General features: G+C 40.9%; 1 protein-coding gene across 4 annotated transcripts in view; it reads right to left on the reverse strand.

Moving 5' to 3' along the window:
* Positions 1-5457: 5457 nt before the first annotated feature.
* SEC23I (SEC23 interacting protein) overlaps positions 5458-22522 on the reverse strand; it is a 51230-nt gene continuing 34165 nt past the window's right edge. Inside the window, exons 13-19 of one of the 4 annotated variants that reach the window (XM_071069033.1) lie at positions 21959-22150; positions 18430-18585; positions 17754-17856; positions 15866-16051; positions 15017-15176; positions 14401-14502; positions 5458-6994 (exon numbers count right to left, since the gene is read on the reverse strand). In XM_071069033.1, coding sequence (XP_070925134.1) covers positions 14421-14502; positions 15017-15176; positions 15866-16051; positions 17754-17856; positions 18430-18585; positions 21959-22150 — 879 coding nt within the window. In that variant the 3' untranslated portion in view covers positions 5458-6994; positions 14401-14420. Of the gene's footprint in view, positions 6995-14400; positions 15180-15865; positions 16052-17753; positions 17857-18429; positions 18586-21958; positions 22151-22522 lie in introns of those variants that run through there. The other 3 variants (XM_011717684.3, XR_011607597.1, XM_071069034.1) reach the window with 3 other exon arrangements.

A 22522-nucleotide genomic window follows, 5' to 3' on the forward strand; every position in this document is an offset into this window, starting at 1 on the left:
CTCTGCAATTCCACCGTTCCCATTTTGTCGGGGGAAGGGGCTGCAAGGTTGAGGACAGCATGGCAGAAGTGGGCTGCAGATGCCAAGAAAGGGAGAGGAAGCACTCTAATAAGCTTGTTCTGGGAACTCTGGGCTTGCCTCCCCTTTAATGTCCTTTGAGACAAAAGAGTGGAATGAATAACCTAGCTTAGTTCACGCAGAGGGAGCAAAGGCAAGTCCGGCTGGGAGAAAGGCTGGAGGAAGGCAGGGAAGACCAGGGAATTCTGAACACAGGAAATCAGCTCCTCCCCTCCTATGGTTCAGGGGAGCCGGGAAGACTTTTAAGGATGAGCCAGAAGGGCAGAGGTTTCCGGACAGACTGCAGTCGTGGATCTTACATGGGCATCAGCCCCGGCTAAAGGAAAACCAGAGAATGGAGGATGGAGGGGGACCAACCCAAGGAAAACAAGGCCGGCAGTGACCACTAAGAAACTCGGTAGACACACAGCCTAGGTCAACACTTTCCACACTCTTTTTTGAAGACAAATAGATCATCTTGCATGTATTCTTCCCTTTTCAGTTCAAAGGGTAGTTATACAAACATCTGGATCCTGTTGTTAATTAAACAGCTGGAGTTCAGTGGCGCGATCACAGCTTACTGCAGCCTCGACCTCCTTAGCTAGGACTAGGCATGTGCCACCACATCCAGCGAATTTGGTTTTTTATTTTTTGTAGAGACAAGGTCTTGCTATGTTGCCCATGTTGGTCTCGAACTCCTGGTCTCAAGTGATCCTCCCACCTCAGCCTCCCAAAGGGTTGGGATTACAGGCATGAGCCACCATGCCTGGCCTTTATTTATCCTGTTTAGAACAATTTGGGAATCTTCATAACACAAGGCCTTTACTCCCACATTTAAAAAAAAAAAATTAAAATGGGCTTTGACTGTGTTTGCAACAAGAGGCAGGCAATTTGCAAGTATTTGAAAACACATCTTTCTATAGTAGAGGTTTCCCTTTATTTTTATGTTTGAGGCACAAGCACGCTTGCTTTATTCTGCCCTGCCATTAACTGTGTGGGTTTCGGCAAGATGACGAGCTTCTATGAGCCTTGTTTCTCTCCTCTGTAAAACAACGATGACAACGCCCTCAATCGCCTCTGTAAAGATTACACACAAGAGCTAGAGCTTGTGCAGCGCCTAAGACACAGTCAGCACCCAAAACGCATGAGTTCCCTCCCCAGCTCTCTTCCAGGAGGTAACAGCCAGGGAACTACAACAGCTTCCTTCACTTGAAGTTGCTGGAGGGGTCAGAAGCGCTCTTCAAAATAGTTTTACAACTCCTGACTAGTAAATATACCCTGAAAAGAGGAGCAAATTGGCCTCAAAGAAACAGCTGGGCACAGGTGTTGAGCGGCATAGGAAAATAATGCATCTTAGCTGGTAGCAAGCACTTTCCAATATTCCAAACTGTGCTTCTTTCAACAAGAGTGAATGTTATTAAGTGGCTACAAAAATAAAAGCACCATTAGAAATGCTTTCTTTAAAAACTGCTTAATGAAAATCACACTCAACGCATTCATATAGCTCTCTCTGCATTTTGTGCTTAACAACTTAATTTCTTCAGTTGCCCAAGTTGTGATGCTCTTTCCCACCTCGTGTCTTTCCACAGGTGTACTGTCCTTTTTCCGTCTTCACCTGGCCACATCTGTTTGTCTTTTTTTTTTTTTTTTTTTTTTTTTTTGAGACGGAGTCTCGCTCTGTCGCCCAGGCTGGAGTGTAGTGGCCGGATCTCAGCTCACTGCAAGCTCCGCCTCCCCGGGTTCACGCCATTCTCCTGCCTCAGCCTCCCGAGTAGCTGGGACTACATGTGCCCGCCACCTCGCCCGGCTAGTTTTTTGTATTTTTTAGTAGAGACGGGGTTTCACCGGGTTAGCCAGGATGGTCTCGATCTCCTGACCTCGTGATCCGCCCGTCTCAGCCTCCCAAAGTGCTGGGATTACAGGCTTGAGCGACCGCGCCCGGCCTCTTTACCTGTCTTTTAGGTCCCTGACTGTATTCGTCTGTTTTCACACTGCTATCAAGGTACTACCTGAGACTAGGCAATTTATAAACAAAAGAGGTTCAACTGACTCACAGTTCTGCATGGTTGGGGAGACCTCAGGAAACTTACAACCATGACAAACCTCAGGAAACTTACAATTATGATGAAAGGCAAAGGGGAAGCAGGCCCCTTCTTCACAAGGTGGCAGGAGAGCAGGGAAAACTGCCACTTTTAAAACCATCAGACCTTGTGAGAACTCCCTATCACGAGAACAGCATGGGGAAACAGCTCCCATGATCCAATCACTTCCCACCAGGTCCCTCCCCTGACACATGGGGATAACAATTCAAGATGAGATTTGGGTGGGGACACAGAGCCAAATCGTATCACTGACACCATCACTGAAGCTGGGAAAAGGGCACATGGGGATTCATTGTACCATTCTCCATACTTTTGAGTATTTGTGAAAATTCCATAGTGAGGTCTTTTAAAAGCCACTCTTTAATACAAGAAATGAAAGAAAAACATGGTGGGTTATCCCAACTACACCAATCCCACCAGTCTGTGAACCTGAACGGGAGCACAACCACTAATAAATATGTAGCATTGCCCACTATCTCATGGATGTGTCCTCAATAACTGGCCTGTTTTATGTGTCATCATACAATTTCATATATGAAACTCATTTCACTTGATCTGAAGCTGAAAGAAGTATTAAACAACGAGCCGGAATTATTTCCCAAACTCCCACTGGTGTTAACAACATGACATTATTTTCATTGTTCTATGGGACCAATACATTTGGGAAATCTGCAAGACTTGCTGTTTTATTTTTTATTTACTTATTTTGAGACGGAGTCTTGCTCTGTCACTCAGGCTGCATGCAGTACAGTGGCGAGATCTCAGCTCACTGCAACCTCCACCTCCCGGGTTCAAGCAATTCTCCTGCCTCAGCCTCCTGTCGCTGCGGCTACAGGCATGTGCCACCATGCCCAGCTAATTTTTTGTATTTTTAGTAGAGACAGGGTTTCACCATGTTAGCCAGGATGGTCTCGATCTCCTGATTTCGTGATCTGCTTGCCTCGGCCTCCCAAAGTGCTGGGATTATAGGCGTGAGCCACCGCACCAGGCCAAGAGTTGCTGTTTTACCGCTGGAAACGGTATCAGGGAGAAAAGAGGGCAGAATTTAGGAAGAAAAAAAGAAGTGTTTTCTTGATCCTTATCCCAAAATGAGTTTAAAGTAGAGAATCAGAGCGCAAACAAGTTATCCAAAAGTGTTATATAAGAGCCCCACTGACTTGCATGGAAGTAAGCATTACCTCCCCACATGCCACCTAGCCCACCTGTTCCACAGCTCCTCACCCCTTTCTAATGACTGTGCCTCCTGCAGACTTACGCACTTGACACCTCTGCAGATATCTGAGAGGCCTCTGTGAGCAGACTCTGAGGTGCTCTCCCTGGCAGGGCTCAACCACAAGAAACCTGGCCTTGGCCGGGTGCGGTGGCTCAAGCCTGTAATCCCAGCACTTTGGGAGGCCGAGGCGGGTGGATCACGAGGTCAGGAGATCAAGACTATCCTGGCTAACATGGTGAAACCCCGTCTCTACTAAAAATACAAAAAAAAAACTAGCCGGGCGTGGTGGCGGGCGCCTGTAGTCCCAGCTACTCGGGAGGCTGAGGCGGGAGAATGGCGTGAACCCGGGAGGCGGAGCTTGCAGTGAGCCGAGATCACGCCACTGCACTCCAGCCTGGGTGACAGAGCGAGACTCCGTCTCAAAAAAAAAAAAAAACCTGGCCAAAGCTCGACCCAGGGAGGACTGAAGTGGTGGTGGCCTGGAATGAAGGCCTGGGTCATCCCCGGACTCAAGTGCTCATGGTAAAAGAACAACAATAGTAAAAATCAGTTAACATTCTGAGTGCCCACTGTGTGCTGAGCACCACGATAGGTATTTTATTCATATTTTTGTTTAATCCTCACAACTCTTCTATGAGGTTGAGGAATTTAATGACAAAGGAAACTGAGCAAAAACAAGACAAAAACACTTTGCTGAGAGGTTGAGGGAAAGATCTTGCCGAAGGATTCATTGCTAAATAGAGCTTGGACACAAATAAAAGTAGGTGGACACCAGAGCTCTTTAGTATGCGATTAAGTTTTGGTAAGCTCAATTAGGAGATGAAATACCAGGATAAGACTGATAACCCCCTGAGAAGTATTACAGAAATGTCATGAAGACAGGTTAGCTGACAGTCCGTCCTGTGCACTGCAGGGAGACAGTCAACAGCAGGAACACAATGTCAGCACCCCAGCTCAAAGACGAACTGAATTCTAACCACTCTCCTCTGAGGACCCAGCCCTGGGAAACCGACTCAAACTAAGCCGGAATGCCAACTTATTAAGTTACAATGAGAACTATAACTTAGAGGAAAACCAAAACACTCAGTGTCTGCAGTTCAAGTTTCCGCCAGAAAGCTGCTTGGTAAACACTAAAGTACAGCATTAAGATAGTTAGATGCCTCAAGTCATAAAAACTTGAAACAATGGTACTATAAATACCAGTATCATCCTAGGTTTTCTGGGATAATCTTCAGTACTCTTATCATGAGGCCAAATGCTGTGAGTTACTATTTCAAATACATGATCATCCCTGCCAAGATAGCAGCATCTCCTCCTTTTCATGTTCAAGGTTCTATATAGGTCACACCTTTCCAATAACATACTTACCTCAAAAATCACTCGAATCTGTGCAGTTTCCTTGTCTTATACTGTGGTTTTGAGAAAACATGTTTGTCTGGTTGGATTCAAGAAGCACACATGTCCAGCAGACTTGGAAAGCAGGTTCCTCTTGTCATACAGCATGTTAACACAGCAGACGAGGCCTCGGTGTCTTCATCAGTACTGTGACGACTCTTTCACCTTTGATTTCAGATGCTGGTGCCTTTAAATTTTTGTGCCAAACTCTACACATGAAACATTTCTGGAATAACTAGAGACATGACTTTCTTTATCTCCGGAAAAGAAGGGCATTAAACCAGATTAGGGGCTGGGAGGGGAGGTTGTCAGGGGATGAGCTGCTCCTGAGGAAGAGGCAGAGGTCAAGCTTCACTTAGCAGCTGGACTCTCACCTATAGACTGAAATCCTGCAAGGTGGTTACAACAGTGAACAATATGTTCATTGACTCTGCCCTCAGGGGACCTACTGTTTTTTTGTTTTTTAAGAGACTGAATAGTAATACATACATACATACGCATATCTGTATGTATGTATGTATATATTCACAGGCAGAATCACTCAAAAATTCTATTTTCTGTTTCCTCAAGTATGAAAAGGAAAGGGCAAGACTGCTGCCACTTAGTTGCCATATGCTTCTTCTACGAACCCTGGTCCTTCTCTGCCCATTACTCAGAAGACAGGCTGAATGACACAAACAAAACCAGATGTAAATTGAAAAATCAAACTGGATTTTATTGAAATATATATAAATAATCCTCTCGTTTCTTTATTTCATCAGTATTGGGAAGTTAGGTGAAAATTAATTAAAAAGTAGTAGTCCTGAGAGAGAGAAATCAAGGCTGAAAGGGAATCAAGAAAACCATATTCTATCCCAGATCTGCCACTACCCAGTCTGGGAAAGGCATTTAGTGTCCTGGCCTCAGCTGTAGAATGAGGTGGCTGAAATCTATGTTGTCCGGAGTCAATTACAGTTCTTAAAATTTTGCTATTCTAATTCTACCATTAGGAGCCAATGCTAACACTATGTATTGACAATATAAGCAGATACTCACAATACAAAGGGAATAAACACTGAGTTCATGGGGATACTTTTAAGGAAGACAAGAGAAATACAGAAGTTTGCTGCTTAAAAAAATGCATTAATGTTACTGCTTTATTCACACTAATTAGAATATATACACAAAAAATGTGTATCATATATCACTTTCAAAAATTTCCATGTTCCATGAGAACTATGTAAACAATGCAAAATATTTCCACTACGTAACAAAAGAAAATCAGCATTCCCATGTAGTATTAGGAAAATATTTAGATAATTTGAATTTATAGTAAAACAAATGAAATATTACAAAGCAGTCTTGTCATGAAGTAGCCTTATATAGCCCAGAAGCAATACATTTCATACTTTCAAACACTTTGGTATAAGTGAAATTAATACAAAGCAAAAAGAAGAAGAAAAAAAAACCTCTACTTTGGTTTTCACATTATTGGAACTTCAGCAACAAGGCAATTGCACAGCTACCTTGGATGATAAAATGGAAAACCTCTCATCTGCTCACTTCTCCTCCTGGAAATGGACATGCTAGGAGAGCGCTTCACAGGACTTCTGGAAAATAAGGTGCATCTCACTTCCTTCCACAATCAGGCTCTCAGCAATAGTTTGAGAGATTTATAAAACCTCAAATTCAGTTGGGATATGAGTGATCTTGATTATTTCCTCTTAACAAATATAAATGATCTTGCATTAAGGCAGCTCAGAAGTACAATTCACATTTAAAGTAGAACATAAATCTCTTAAAAATCATATTACTATAGTTTCTCAACAAGTTCATACTTGAATTAAAAAAAACATACTGCATTAATAAAAAGAAAAATTCAAGTTTAATAGCCCACTAACAATACTTCTTAAGAAACAAATAACCGTTTACATGCTACAAATATTTCTTCATTGATATCACATATAACTTTAACAACTATACAACTAAACTGATCTGTGGAATTTGTCATGGCATCATTTTTATAATTACGTTTTCTCACCGATACTGTCCAAATGTGGTACTGATTTTTTTCACTGTCTTAGTTCTGTGTACTGTCTTTTAAATCCCTATGTCCGAGGATTGTGGCTGAGCAATTGTTGATGAATCGCTCTTCTGTCATCCATCACAGGAGCAAAGTGGGAACGTCCTCTGAGGATTTTCTCAGCATTGGAAGTTGTACCGGGATTTTCTGTGCAGACAAGAAAGTCTTAAAAAGAGGAAAAAAAACAAAAACAAAAACATAAGTGAACTTTACAAATTTACAGTCAAATATAATGCATCGTTGTCTTTTCTTAAGCAAAAGAATGGACAACTGATCAGGTGCAGTGGTTCAGGCCTGTAATCCCACCACTTTGGGAGGCCGAGGCAGGCAGATCACGAGGTCAGGAGATTGAGACCATCCTGGCTAACACGATGAAACCCCATCTCTACTGAAAATACAAAAAATTACCCGGGCATGGTGGTGGGCGCCTGTAGTCCCAGTTACTCAGGAGGCTGAGGCAGAAGAATGGCGTGAACCCAGGAGGCGGAGCTTGCAGTAAGCCAAGATCGCGCTACTGCACTCCAGCCTTGGGGACAGACCAAGACTGCATCTCAAAAAAAAAAAAAAAAAAAAAAAAAGAACGGACAATCCACCAGTGCTCAACTTTACTGATAAACACTGCAAACCGCCTCCAAAGAGCACAGCCTGCGAGCAAGTCCTCAGACAGGCCTTCCAAAGGGACAAGAGTGCCCAGGAAACACTCAGTAAGATTAACCAGCATGATAATCTTCATAGCAAAGCCAGTACAGAGAGTAAAAGACACAATTTAAAGTTAGTTATGGCCAGGTATTGTGGCTCATTCCTGTAATACCAGCACTGCGGCAGGCCAAGGCGAGTGGATCATCTCCCAAGGCAAGGGGATCATCTCAGCTCAGAAGTTTGAGGCCAGCCTGGGCAACTTGGGGAAACCCCGTCTCTACCAAAAAATAAAAAAATTAGCCGGGCGTTGTGGCACACACCTGTGGTCCCAGCGTCACGAGACGCTGAGTTAGGAGGATCACTTGAGCCCAGGAGGCAGAGGTTGCAGTGAGCCAAGATCACACCACTGCACTCCAAGATGGGTGACAGAGTGAGACCCCTTCTCGAAAAATTAAAATAAGGTATTTTATTTTATTTTTCTTCTTTGAGACAGAGTCTCGCCCTGTCGCCCAGGCTGAAGTGCAATGGCGCGATCTTGGATCACTGCACCCTCTGCCTCCCAGGTTCAAAATATTCTCCTGCCTCAGCCTCCTGAGTAGCTGGGACTACAGGTGCATGCTACCATGCCTGGCTAATTTTTGTATTTTTAATAGAGACAAGGTTTCACCATGTTGGCCAGGCTGGTCTCAAACTCCTGACCTCGTGATCCGCCGGCCTCGGCTTCCAAAAGTGCTGGGATTACAGGCGTGAGCCACGGCGCCCGGCTAAAATAAAATATTAATGAAAAATAAAATTAGTTATCTGCCATGTTAACTTGAGGCTTTTTAATTTTTATTTAATTATTTATTTTTGAGACAGGGTCTCACTCTACAATCCAGGCTGAAGTGCAGTGGCGTGATCACAGCTCACTGCAGCCTCAATCTCCCGAACTCCAGCAATCCTCTCATCTCAGCCTCCCAAGTTGCTGGGACTACAGGTGCACACCATCATGCCCCCAGTGATTTTTTTTTTTTTTTTTTTTTTTTACTTTTAGTAGAGATGAGGTGTTACTATGTTGCTCAGCTGGTCTCAAACTCCTGAACTCAAGCAATCTGCCTGCCTCAGTCTCCAAAGTGCTAAGATTACAGGTATAAGCCACCACGCCTGGCCAATTTGAGGCTTTTTTTTTTTTTTTTTTTTTTTTTTTGAGGCGGAGTTTCGCTCTTGTTGCCCAGGCTGGAGTGCAATGGCACGATCTCGGCTCACCGCAACCTCCGCCTCCCAGGTTCAAGCAATTCTCCTGCCTCAGCCTCCCTAGTAGCTGGGATTATAGGTATGTGCCACCAGGCCCAGCTAATTTTGTATTTTTAGTAGAGACGGGGTTTCTCCATGTTGGTCAGGCTGGTCTTGAACTCCCGACCTCAGGCGATCCACCTGCCTCAGCCTCCCAGAGTGCTGGGATTACAGGCGTGAGCCACTGCGCCCGGCTATGAGGCTTTTCAAAGAACAATCTTTAAAAGGACATAAACATAAAACAACCATTCAGCAAAACTGCTCTAAGCTTGAAGGAACCATGTATAGAATGACTGTTAACATTTTAAATGGATTATCTTACGATATTAGTACAGTATTAGAAACTTAAATTCTTGACTAAATTTTACAGCCAAGTATAGGAAAAAATAAATAAAACAATTACAGTGAACGAATCATATGTGAAATAGAAGGTTCTTGCTGAGTTTTTCATAAAAGGTGATGGCAAAATCCTAGAATTACTATTCTTTTGGTTTTGTTTGTTTTGCTTTGTTTTGTTGGGGGTAGAGAGCGTCAGGGGAACTTCAATTATTTCCAACTTCATTTGGGATAACTGCGAAGACTATGGTATACTGAGAACTTCTACTGCCAGGTATTATGCATAAAATTACAATTATTAAAACACCATATTTCACCAAATCTAAGACACCATCGATTGTGACACTTCACTGTTATGTACCATAAAAAGATGCCCAGAAAGGAAGTCTCAAAGGAAAAGCCCTCACAAAAAGTGGGGGTACCAAACATCTATAGTCTCAGTGCGGGATAAAAACAAGCAACTATATGCATAAGGGATGGCAAAGAGGCCTGCACTACTCTTCCTTGACAATGGAAAATGGGAATAAAAACTCCGATATCTGAACTGATAATCCCTGCAAATTTTGGGTGCTGAATTCACACTATCAGCATAGTCCTAAAAAATCTCAAGCAGAGAAATTAGCTTAAGCAGAGGCAGGTTGGTAAAGCCCTTCCCCCAGTAACCAGCAGAAGAAAATGTATGGCTTCTCATAAAGAACTCAGCTTCCGTTAAGACAACAGCTGACTTAAATTTTCTTTCTCTCTCTTTTTTTTTTTTTTTTTTTAAAGAGATGAGGTTTCACTATGTTGCCCAGGCTGGTCTCAAACTCCTGGGCTCAAGTAATCCTCCCACAGTGTATGAGACACTGCACCAGCCCCAGCAGCTGATTTTAAGATGCATTACAAATTTAAAGATGTTAAAATGTGGAAAATATATGACTTGAAATCAATGAAGTACCATAGACAAATAAATCGCTAGAAGAGATGAGAAAGCCTAGGAAACAAATATTAATTAAAATGTCAAACAACAGCAAAATATTTGGCATATGATAAAAACATCAAACCAATGACAAAAGGGTACATTATTCAATATATGGCACAGACAGAAATGATTATGTAAGAAAAAAGTTAAATTGTTTTCTACACGTTACTCTTCTAAATTACAAAGCCAGGCCGGGCGCGGTGGCTCAAGCCTGTAATCCCAGCACTTTGGGAGGCCGAGACGGGCGGATCACGAGGTCAGGAGTTTGAGACCATCCTGGCTAACACGGTGAAACCCCGTCTCTACTAAAAAAGACAAAAAACTAGCCGGGCGAGGTGGTGGGCGCCTATAGTCCCGGCTACTCGGGAGGCTGAGGCAGGAGAATGGCGTAAAAACCCGGGAGGCGGAGCTTGCAGTGAGCTGAGATCCGGCCACTGCACTCCACCCTGGGCGACATAGCGAGACTCCGTCTCAAAAAAAAAAGAAAAAAAAAATTACAAAGCCAAATGGGAAAGAAAAAAAAAAGAACTAAAAGAAAATAAATGTAAAAATCTAAAAACTAATTAATCATAAAAGACTGGGCTATGGTGTTGTTGTTGCTGCTGCTGTTGTTGTTTTGAGACGAGTCTCGCTCTGTCATCTAGGTGGGAGTGCAGTGGCACAATCTTGGGTCACTGCAACTTTTGCCTCCTGGGTTCAAGCAATTATCCTGCCTCAGCGTCCCAAGTAGCTGGGATTACAGGTGCCCACCACCACTCTCATCGAATTTTTGTATTTTTAATAGAGGCTGGGGTTCTCCATATTGGCCAGGCTGGTCTCAACCTCCTGACCTCTGGTGATCCATCCACCTCGGCCTGCCAAAATGCAGGGATTACAGGCATGAGCCATCGTGCCCAGCGTAGGGCTACGTGTTTTTAAAACATGCTCCCCTCAACTTCCGCCAAAAAAAATCCAAAGTATAAGGAAAACTAAAAGGCTAATTTCAAACTGGGAAAAAATATTTGCAATGACAAAGGCTGATATCCTTAAATATCATATTTATAAATCCGTAAGAAAGAAAAGGACCCTACCCCATACCTCCAAGAAAATGTATAAAGGTCAAGAACAGGCAACTGACAAAAGAAACATAATCAGCCAGTTAAGATACACCCAAAGAGCTCAACTTCACTAGTAATAGAAAAGTAAGTAAAAATGGTATTATAACAATTTCTGGCTACCAAATTGGCAAAAAAAATTTTTAAATCAGTAATACCGGCCGGGCGCTCACGCCTGTAATCCCAGCACTTTGGGAGGCCAAGGTGGGCTGATCACGAGGTCAGGAGATCAAGACCATCCTGGTTAACATGGTGACACCCTGTCCCTACTAAAAAAATACAAAAAATTAGCCGGGCGTGGTGGCAGACACTTGTAGTCCCAGCTACTCAGGAGGCTGAGGCAGAAGAATGGCACGAACCCAGGAGGCGGAGCTTGCAGTCAGCTGAGATGCGCCATTGCACTCCAGCCTGGGCGACAGTGAGACTTCATCTCAAAAAATATATATTAAAAAAAAATTCAGTAATACCCACTGCTTCCAAGAGTGCAAGAATACTGGCCTTTACATACCGATGGTAAATATGAAAACTGAGCAACTTTTCTGGAATGCAATTTAGCAAAATGTAGGGATCAAAAAGCTTTTCTTTTTTTTGAGGCAGAATCTTGCACTATTGCCCAGGCTGGAGTGCAGTGGCGCAATCTCAGCTCACTGCAACCTCCACCTCCTGGGTTTTAAGTGATCCTCTTGCCTCAGCCTCCCAAGTAGGTGAGATCACACCTGGCTAATTTTTTTGTATTTTTAGTAGAGATGGGGTTTCACTATGTCAGCCAGGCTGGTCTCAAACTCCTGACCTCAAGTGATCCGCCTGCCTCGGCCTCTCAAGCTGGGATTACAGGCATGAGCCACCACACCCGGCCAAAAATCTCTTAAAAATATGCAATATTCTCAGAAATAAGAACACTACGTCTAAGAATGTATCCAAAGCAAACAGAGATGGGCAAAAAGTATGTAAAACTACATATCAGAGTTATTTATAATGGAGAAAATTTGGAAAATCACCTAACACCCAACAATGGGGTAAAATTAAGTATTTTAATACAAGAACTATAAAATGGAATGAAATGCAACTATTAAAATATCATGTATCACTGTAGTACTGTTCCCACTAATAAAAGATTAGAATAACTGAAATGCCCATGAGTAGGGACTGGTTAAGCAAATATGGTGCAATAGTCAATAGAATACATAAAAAGAACAAGGTCACTCTCATAGTCTGATCCAGATTTTTCTCTCCACCTGAAATGGTCTTCTTCCTCCAGATATCCATCTGGCTCACTTGCTCAAATGACACTTTGCCCGTGAAGGGGGTCCCTTGCCATCTTATATACAATAACAACTTGCTCCCATCCCAAATGAATTCCTCTCCTCCTTGTCCAGCTGCTCAATCTTTACCATGTGGTACATTTCAATTGTCCACGTGCTGTCTGCCTTCCATTAGAGGAAAAAAAGTCCTTGAGGGCAGAGGCTTTGGTCCACTGCTGTGAAGCCCAATACCTAAAATAGCACCTGGCACTTAAGTAAGGTGCTCAACAGATACTGGACAGATGGATGAATGGATGGATGGGCAGACAGATGGATGAATGGATGGATGGATAGATATGGGACAATCTCAAAGATACAAAGGTAATAATGGTGTGTCAATTTTGCTATCATTTGTCTTTTTTTTGAGATGGACTCTGTCATCCAGCCAGAGTACCGTGGCGCAATCTCAGCTCACTGCAACCTCCACCTCCTGGGTTCAAGCGATTCTCCTGCCTCAGCCTCCTGAGTTGCTGGGATTACAGGCGCCCACTACCACGCCCGGCTAATTTTTGTATTTTTAGTAGAGACAGGGTTTCACCATGTTAGCCAGGCTAGTCTTGAACTCCTAACCTCAAGTAATCCACCTGCCTCAGCCTCCCAAAGTGCTGGGATCACAGGCGTGAGCCACCGCGCCCAGTCTCTTTTGTCTTTTAAAGAAGAAAAACTTAAAAGTGTGTGTGATATGTTAACAGATAACTGGAAGGATACACAAAACTTGGAACACTGGTGTCTCGGGCAGGGAGGTTGGGGGTGAGTTATGGGAGAGCAATCTTTCATTTCTGGCCTTGCATTTCCCAACTACAGGCACCCGCCACCACACCCGGCTAATTTTTGTATTTTTAGTAGAGACGGGGTTTCACTATGTTGGCCAGACTGGTCTCAAACTCCTGACCTCAGGTGATCTGCGGGCCTTGGCCTCCCAAAGTGCTGGGATTAGAGGTGTGAGACACCAAAAAGGAAACCCTACTAAAAGTAATTACCTCTCTAAAACGAGGAGGCAGAAGATGAGGCTGAAGGAATGTTCATCTACCACTTAAAATTAGAAAACCAAAAATGGCAGGAACTTCCTTTGATTTCAGTAACTTAGAGCTCAGCATTTTGTATCTGGTTCTTTCAAAGGCTTTAAAATTTCTAACTTTGTAAAAAACACATTAGTTATTTTTAAAAGTGATGCATAATCTAGTAAGGAAAAACAGGTATCTGGTGTCTCAGGAGGACAGTTAGGAATACAGAGTGTGGCTGAGTTGCAGGTCGGCCGACCCATCACAGACTTAACCTCCTTCTCTATTCTTTCCCTCTATAAAGATTGGGAACGCTCAAAATATCACTTCTACAATCTTTCATACGGACTGGAGATACTGGACATCAGACACAGGCCTAGTCAATAGGTATGAGTAAATTTTTGGACAAGCTTCTGCTTCCCTAATTAAGAGAGCGACAGATGTGAGGAGTACTACCCTCTCCCCTCTTCCCTCTTATTCATGTTGTGAATATAGGCATGGTCTCTGCAACTACGGGGGCATCTTGTAACTAGGAGGCAGCAAGAGCCAACATTCAGGTGGGAGGATGTGAGCACTCTGGGTGTCTGGTGAAGTCATTCAACAGAGGAACCCTTCTTGTTACAGAATAAAAAGAAACCTCTATTTGTTTAATGTATTGTAAACTGGGTTCTGTGAACCTGCAGCCAAAGGAATTCCTAACTGATATTCTTCGGAATCTATTTTAAAAAGAAACTAAAAATAAATGAACTCAAATTCTATGTAAATTTAGAAAGAAGACTGTAATAAATCAGAAGTGTAAATTACAAACCAATTATCTTCCTTAATGTCTCTATTGTAAATTTTTAAAAACGACAACAAAAACTCAGAGGAAACAGAAAAAAGCAAAATCAGTCAACATCAACTCCACACAACAGATTTGAGAATGCAAACATTCAGAATTTATACATTCAATAAGGAATAAACTCACACAGTAAAACTGAAGTTTGATCAATGCTGGGGCTGTTCTGGACTAATGTTCATTGTTCTATAAATTTCTTTAAGTAATAACAGAGCAGTATCTTCAGATTCCCTATGAAAAGGAAAAGCATATTTACTTAAGAGACAATTAGTAGAAATTAACTTCTACGCACAATGGTGGAAAATGCAGGTTCTATTCTATTCAACTCTATCTAAGAAGGGCAAATGATAGCAATGTAATCTCAGTGTAATAAAGCAGTGTAATCTCAGAGCTGTCCTTAAAAACCAGATGGATACTGATTAGCTCCTAAACAGTTGTGCTGCAATTCTCCTTGGTGACAGGGATACAGGAAAGAATGACCGATTTCAAAGTCCCTACCACTCCCACTGTGAAAGGCATTCCCACAAAAACTGTGCAAGAACCAAGGGTCTTTGGTCAAAAGCAGATGACATACTGCCATCTTGTGGGTAACTAAAGAGGAAAAATAACGATTCTGAATATATAGGAGTTCAAATGAATATTCATAGCACATAGTATCAGTAAAAGAATCTCACTAAAACTAAAATTGCTGCACGTGGTAGCACCAAAAGCCCACTCAAATGTTACCAAATTTAAGAACACTTACCAATAGCATAAGTGACTCTGAAGAGCGAAAAGATATTCATTAAAACTCTCTATTGGTTTTTCCTGGAGAACATAGTCAATTCGGCGGCCTCCATTTAGCATTCCAACCTTTCCTAAGTAGTCCTCATCCTTGGAAAAATCTGGACTTTCAACAACCTTTTCTGCTAGAATTTAAACCATTTCAATATCAAAGTCAATCACTTAATCACCATCCTTTGACTTTAGCTGACTTTCTGGGCTCAATGAGAATACTGCTTGACGCAGGTAGCAACCTGAGGAGCTACCAGGCTCACTCCCGGTTCTCCAAAGAGTCAGGGGAAGAGGGGCCGGTTACCCGAGAGAGAGGAGAAAGAGCCAACAAGCTGAGAGAAGTTGTGAAGATTAAGGGGTGAGAAAGCATTGCAGAAAGAAAGGAAATAGGATTAGAGTCTGAAAAAGTCAAAAAACATCATGGCACAATGACTTTCACATTGTATGTCAAGTCTGTAACATAGTTAAACAACAGTATCAGGAAAAAAACTTCTCAGAGTGAGTCTTTAAAATGCAAACACTAAAACAAACTGAGTTCTCAACTCAGATATTCCACTCTGGCCTTAGGAATCTCAATATAATTTTTAAATTGCAGAGGGAAAAGTTCAGTAACTATCAGATAAAAACCCACTAAAAAAAGATGGCATGGGTTTTGAAGTAACGCAATTGACAGTACAGTTTATCTTAACAGATTTTCCTTTAAAGAGCTTCTATAATTTAACCAAAAAGTCTAGAAAGGAAACGCATCATCATATAACTTTTAAGTATTATGTTCATATAAAACATTTGTATTAGAAAATGCCTCAAATGTCAAATTTACCTTCAACTACTTGCTTTTCTTCTTCTTCTTTGATCTGATTGGCCACCTTCTCCAATTCTTCTTGCAACTGGGTTGAAGAGGTATGAGCACGGGCAAACTCATTTAACGTCTGCCAAGCACTTTTGAGAGAGCTAATAAAACCCTGCTTCAAATCAGATCCCATACGAGAGAGACTTTCTTTCAATTCTAAAGAGATTAAGATGACACAAGTTAATCAGTCACTGGGTAAACTTCTGCCTCACAAAAATTACAAGTTAACACTCTTCTCAGACAGGATAAGACTGCTTCTTCCTCTTTTAAATGTCAAATATATGGAGTGCCTCAGCCAAGAACCAAGATGTTAAAATGTCATGGAGAGTCTTATTCTGTTTTTTGTTTTTAATGACTAAACTTGATCCAGCCAAAATCTATAAATTTCCTCTTTCCAAATAAAAGAAGTTCAAATACCATAAAAATACAAGCACATTCGGCCAGGCGTGGAGCCTCACGCCTATAATCCCAGCACTTTGGGAGGCCGCGGCGGGCGGATCACGAGGTCAGGAGATCGACACCATCCTGCTTAACACAGTGAAACCCCGTCTCTACTAAAAATACAAAAAATTAGGGCATAGTGGCGGGCGCCTGTAGTCCCAGCTACTTGAGAGGCTGAGGCAGGAGAATGGCGGGAATCCGGGGGGCGGAGCTTGCAGTGAGCCGAGATCGCGTCACTGCAGTCCATCCTGGGCAACAGAGCAAGACTCCAACTCAAAAAAAAAGTAAGCACATTGTTATGCTTCCCCCCCTGTTTTTTTTTTACTGTAAGTTTAAACACCAGGGTCAGACACAGTAGCTCACACTAGTAATCCCAAAACTTTGGGAAGCCAAGATGGAAGAATCATTTGAGGTCTGAAGTTCAAGACCAGCCTGGGCAACATAGTGAGACCCTGTCTCTATTTTAAATAACAAATAAAAATAAAAAGAGGCCTACGAGATTTTAAAATCACTGTTTTTCTAATCCGTAAACAGGAAGTGGTTTTGGGAATTTAAGATTTTTTTTTTTTTTTTTTTGAGACGGAGTCTCATGGAGACTGGAGTGCAGTAGCACGATCTCAGCTCACTGCTACCTTCACCTCCCAGGTTCAAGTGGAGACTTAAACATTCTGATAAAACCACAACTTAAACTCCAAATTAGAAATGAAGAAACCCCTGCTCCTTCACTTTTTCTACTGTTGTCTAATAATCATGTGTGAATTCAAGGTCTCTAAGTTATCAAACACATGTCTTATTTTAACTAAAAAAGAGTTCAATATTTTTAAAAAGCATGTTAGCAAAACAAAAAAAAAACACACTTTCACATAAGAGTGCACGATCACTTTTCCTTCTCTTCTACCCCTCCCATCCCTTCCACCCAAACTTTTAAATGTAGGGTTAATATACACCATTAACACGAAGGAGAGAAACCTAATTCTACTTGGAATCACCAATCCATTATGTTTAATGAATTTTTTCTACCAGAAAAGTGTTGTCTAGTTAGCAAGAAAATAACAGCTCACTTAGACAACATCAAGTTTCTTTCTTGAAGGTCTGGTCATTACTTTAAAAACTGTTCTTCTTCCTAATTCCAAAACTTATAACCAAACTCTATCAAAATCTAATTATGCATCTTATCACCTTATTACCAACTTCTCCCTACTCCTAATTACCTCGACAATTAGAATGCCATCAAAGAGAAAGAATTCATTTGTAACTTTGTTAAAGCTCTTCCAAATTCTTAGTTTAAAAGTTCTGAACATAGTAGGCACTTAAATAATATTAATTCTCTCAGAGACGATTTAGTGTCCAAATTTTCATAATTCATTACAGATTACAAATGACAGGAAAAAAAGTTTTTATAGTATTTGCTTTTTACCTAAATGAAGTCTTTTTCTGCCTTTGTGATGTGGAATGAGAACAGCTTTTAGGTCCAAATCTGGAACAATCATAGGTTCTAATCTATATGCCACTGGATCAAGCTATAAATAGAAGAATTTATGAATAAATAAAAGAAATTTATGAAAGCTGTTTTGAATTATATGCCTTCACTGGGTAAGAAAATGGATACATGGCAAACCAGAGATTTTTATTTTTCTCCACACCTTATTCAAATACTGACACTTACGAAAAGATTTTCTAGTTTGTGTGTAAGATTACTTTGCAAGCAAAGCAAAAGAATTATTTCCCTGAACAAAGGTTTTTGATAAATAAGTTTATTGGAAAGTGTCAGACTATACCTCTTAGAACACAGAGCTGAATCTTATAAAATCAAGATAGGTATTAATTCCCAAGAAATAAGAATATGAGAATTTATTAGGATAAAGAGGACAGCTTCTTCATCTTCTTCTTCAAAAAAGAAAGTAAAAGGCCAGGCACAGTGGTTCATGCCTATAATCCTAGCAATTTGGGAGGCTGAGGTGGAAGGATCACTTGAGGCCAGGAGTTTGAGACCAGCGTGGTCAACATAGTAAGACCCCATCTCTATAAAAAAGTAAAAAATGTTAAAAAAAGAAAAAAAGATTTTAAAAAAGAAAGTAAATTCAATTACTCACCGGATGATAAATATTGAAGAACCCTTTACAGGTAGGAAGGCTGTAATTCTCATCTATCCTATCAACTCCTCGAATAGTGAGAAACATAGCAATTGGAGACCCCAAGGCAAAGAATATCTCTGGTTCAAAATCTAATGAGTTGTAAGCAACAGAAACCTGGAAAGAATCAAATAACAATAAAAGATGATTGTTCCAATGTCACATAGTAGAAAATTCTTTTGAATTTTCAGGCCAGGCATAGTGGCTCATGCCTATAATCCCAGCACTTTGGGAGGCCGAGGTGGGCAGATCACGAGATCAGGAGATGGAAACCATACTGGCTAACACAGTGAAACCCTGTCTCTACTAAAAATATAGAACAATTAGTCAGGTGTGGTGGCATGCACCTGTAGTCCCAGCTACTCAGGAGGCTAAGGCAGGAGAATCGCTTGAACCTGGGAGGCGGAGGTTGCAGTGAGCCAAGATCACGCCACTGCACTCCAGCCTAGGTGACTGAGCAAGACTCCATCTCAAAAAAAAAAAAAAGTACTAAAAAATTTATCTTTAAAATCTTTATAGACTATTATATCCTCTGGCTATACTTTTACTTATTGTCTAGCACAGCATAATAGTCTATAAGAATTACTATATTTATTATGGTTATAAATATGGTTAAAACTTTAGACTTCTAAACTCAAACTGCCTGGGTCTGAATCATGGTTTCATTCACTGTGTGACCTTGGGCAAGTTTCTTAACCTCTCTCTGCTCCACTTCAGTTTCCTGATTTATAAAATGGGGATTATAACCATGCCAAGCTCACATGTGATTGAAAAATAAATAACCTAATCCACATAAAGTGGTTAGCACAGAGCTTGGCACAGCTTAAGCACTCAATGAGCGTTACTTGTTATTATTATAACTATCATCCTCTCCAGTTAAGTTTTCTTTCCATCAGAAAATGATTTGTCCTGAAAGAGCACATTTTGAGTAGCTTACATGTAGCCTCTCCAAGAGAAAACACAGTCATCTGAATAGCACTGTACAATTTGCAAAGCTCTTTCATTTGGTTCTCAGTAGCAGGAAATGTGTCTTTTTACTTTAGTATCTTGAGAGTGAAGCACAATGAATGGCATAATCCAAGTGTTCAACAGAGGTACACAGAAAGAGGGAGGCAAGGCAAGAACCATTATGCCTATGGCGAAGCTCAAATATGTGACATGACTCACCCAAGAACACAGAGCCAGTGAGTGGTAGAGTGCGGACTTAAATGTGGGACTTCTAATTCCAAATCCAATTGTCTTTCTACTACACTAAGCTGCCCCTTCTAACAAAGTCTAGACTTCACATTCCTAGGCTTGCCCTTATATTTGCAAATTCGACAGTTTTGTTCCAGCAAACAAAAAGAAGAAAAAGAAAGTTAAAGAACAATCACAAACTGGAAGAAATATGTATAACATACATGACAAGGAGCTAATAACCTTAATATGTAAATATTTTATAAATGTCAGTAAAGGAAAAAAGAAAACAAATAGAAAAACAGGTAAATTCAACACTTCACAAAAGAAAAATGTCTAAAAAACATGAGAAAATAACCTCACTAGTGCTCAAAGAAATACAGTGTGATACCATTTTCCCTATGGGGTTATCAGAAACGTAAATGAAATACTAAAAAGAAAGTAAGAAGTACTAACAAGAAAGAAAAAAAATTGCATGAAAATACACACAAAAAATTAATTCTTTAGAATCAAGGTGTCAAAGTGAAACTACTACATATTTTTAAAGGAAAATGATAATACCAGTACTGGCAATGGACAGAGGCAACAGGCAACCTTCTAAACTGCCAGTGAGAATACAGATTGATGTCTCCCCCAGGGAAGGGACTGCATCCATCATCTGGCCCAGCTATCCTATGTCTACCAACTTAACTGGAAGAAGAAATAAAGAATGTGCACAGAAAACTGGCTTTAAAATGTTCATTACTAGACAACTTAAAAGAGTAAAAAGTAGAAATTGCCTACATGTTAAATATGATGGGTTGAATTGTGTCCCCACAAAACATTTATGTTGAAGTCCTAACCCCCAATACCTCATAATGTGACTTTATTTGGAAATAGGGTATTTAAAAAGGTAATCAAGTTAAAATGAGATCACTGTGGTGGCCCTAATCTGACTGATACATAAAAAGGGGAAATTTGGCCACCCAGCCAGACACTCACAGAGGGAAGATGCTATTAAGAGATAAGGAGAATACAACATAAAAACGAAGCCTGGAGGGATGCATCTATAAACCTAGAACTGCCAAAGATGGCCAGCAAATCCCCAGCAGCTCGGAAGAAACACGAAAGGATTCCCCTCCAAGTTTCAGAGAGAAAATGGTCCTGCCACCACCCTATCTATTCTGCTCTGCAGAACTGTATGGCAACAAATTTCTAATGTTTAAGGCCACCCAGGTTGTGGAACTTTGTTATGGCACCTTAAGAAACTAATACCTTCAATAATAAGGAAATAAGAATAAGTCATTATCTCTCCAAACAGTGAAATTAGTCATTACTGATTACAGCAGTCATTAAAAATGCAGTTGCAGGCCCGATGCAGTAGTTCATGCCTATAATCCTGGCACTCTGGGAAGCTAAGGCAGGAAGATTGCTTGAGGCCAGTTCAAGGCTAACCTGAGTCACACAGTAAGACTGTCTCTACAAAAAATGAAAAAATTAGCCAGGTGTGGTGGTGCATGGCTACAGTCCCAGCTACCTGGGAGGCTGAGGTAGGAGGTGTCCCTTAAACCCAAACCCCAAAACCTTGCTTTGAGGTTACAATGGGCTATGATCACATCACTGCACTCCAGCCTGCGCAACAGAGCAAGACTGTCTCTAAAAAGGAAAAAAAGAAAAGAAAATGAAGTTGTAAAGGAATATTTACTTACATAAGAATATATTCCTCTAAAACTTCACTGTTAATACAAATCAAACATCCAATTTCATTTTGTACCTTCATGAACTCACTTACAGAAATGCATCTTTACATACTCAACTATAAATATCCTGACAGTAACACTGTCTAAAAGGCTTTTAATAACTCTAAAAGCCACTGTGATATAAGTATGTTAAAGCATATTACTAAATGCAGCATTGGTCAATTTTTATAAGACTTTTTCCCCAAGGGAAGAATTATGAGTACTAGGAAACATAAGTTGAGTCAATACAGCCAAGTTGCTCTCATAGAAACTGAAGTATATTCTGAACATAATTTTTTAACTATGGCCACTTCTGTTGTTGGTGGCTATAACAGACTGATGCTATAAAAGTACGAGTGGTGGGAAAACTGAAATAGAGACAATTTCAAAAGTTAGACAACACGTTCTGTATGCATTTAATCCCTTATTTTGAGCACTGTTGAAGAAGAAAAAAATTTTCACTAAGAGAAAATCAATTTTCTCCACATCCCAAATAAATGTTAAATAAATATTTAAAGAACTTAAAGCCAAGCCACATGATAAAGATGTATGATTTCAACATGAACTATGTAGCCCTAGTCAATACGTAAACTTACCTGTCCGGCACCAACTTCAAAAGATTCATAATTCACACACACCGAAGACACGCAAGCACCAACTGGAAGTTTCCTCTTTGGCTCATTAGATTCTGAGGGGAGGGAAGCCATGTCTTTAGTCTTCTGGGTACTTTGCTCTTGTCCTTTTGTAGAAGTGGCCGCCACCGCCTTCTTTTCTGACGCTGCTTTTTTCTGTAAAATACCAAAATTTAATAACATAATCATGAGGAAAGGTTCAGCTCTCAGCTATCATTACAAAACATGCTATCTCAGTATTAAGGAATGATTAGCAACTTCTCAGGAATAGTAACAACCTTGTGATTACTTTAAAAAATGTTCTTTTTATTCCCTGCAGCTTTTGCTTCAGTTGATTAAAAAAAAAAAAATGTACAGGCCAGGCACAGTGGCTCACCCCTGTAATCTCAGCATTTTGGGAGACCAAGGCGGAAGGATAGTTTGAGGCCAGGAGTTCAAGACCAACCTGAGCAACAGAGTGAGACCTCCATCTCTAGAAAAAATTAAAAATTAGCCAGGTCTGGTAATGCACACCGGTGGTCCCAGCTA

This window comes from Macaca nemestrina, chromosome 9 (genome assembly GCF_043159975.1).
Source record: "Macaca nemestrina isolate mMacNem1 chromosome 9, mMacNem.hap1, whole genome shotgun sequence".
NCBI classification, from domain to species: Eukaryota; Metazoa; Chordata; class Mammalia; order Primates; family Cercopithecidae; genus Macaca; species Macaca nemestrina.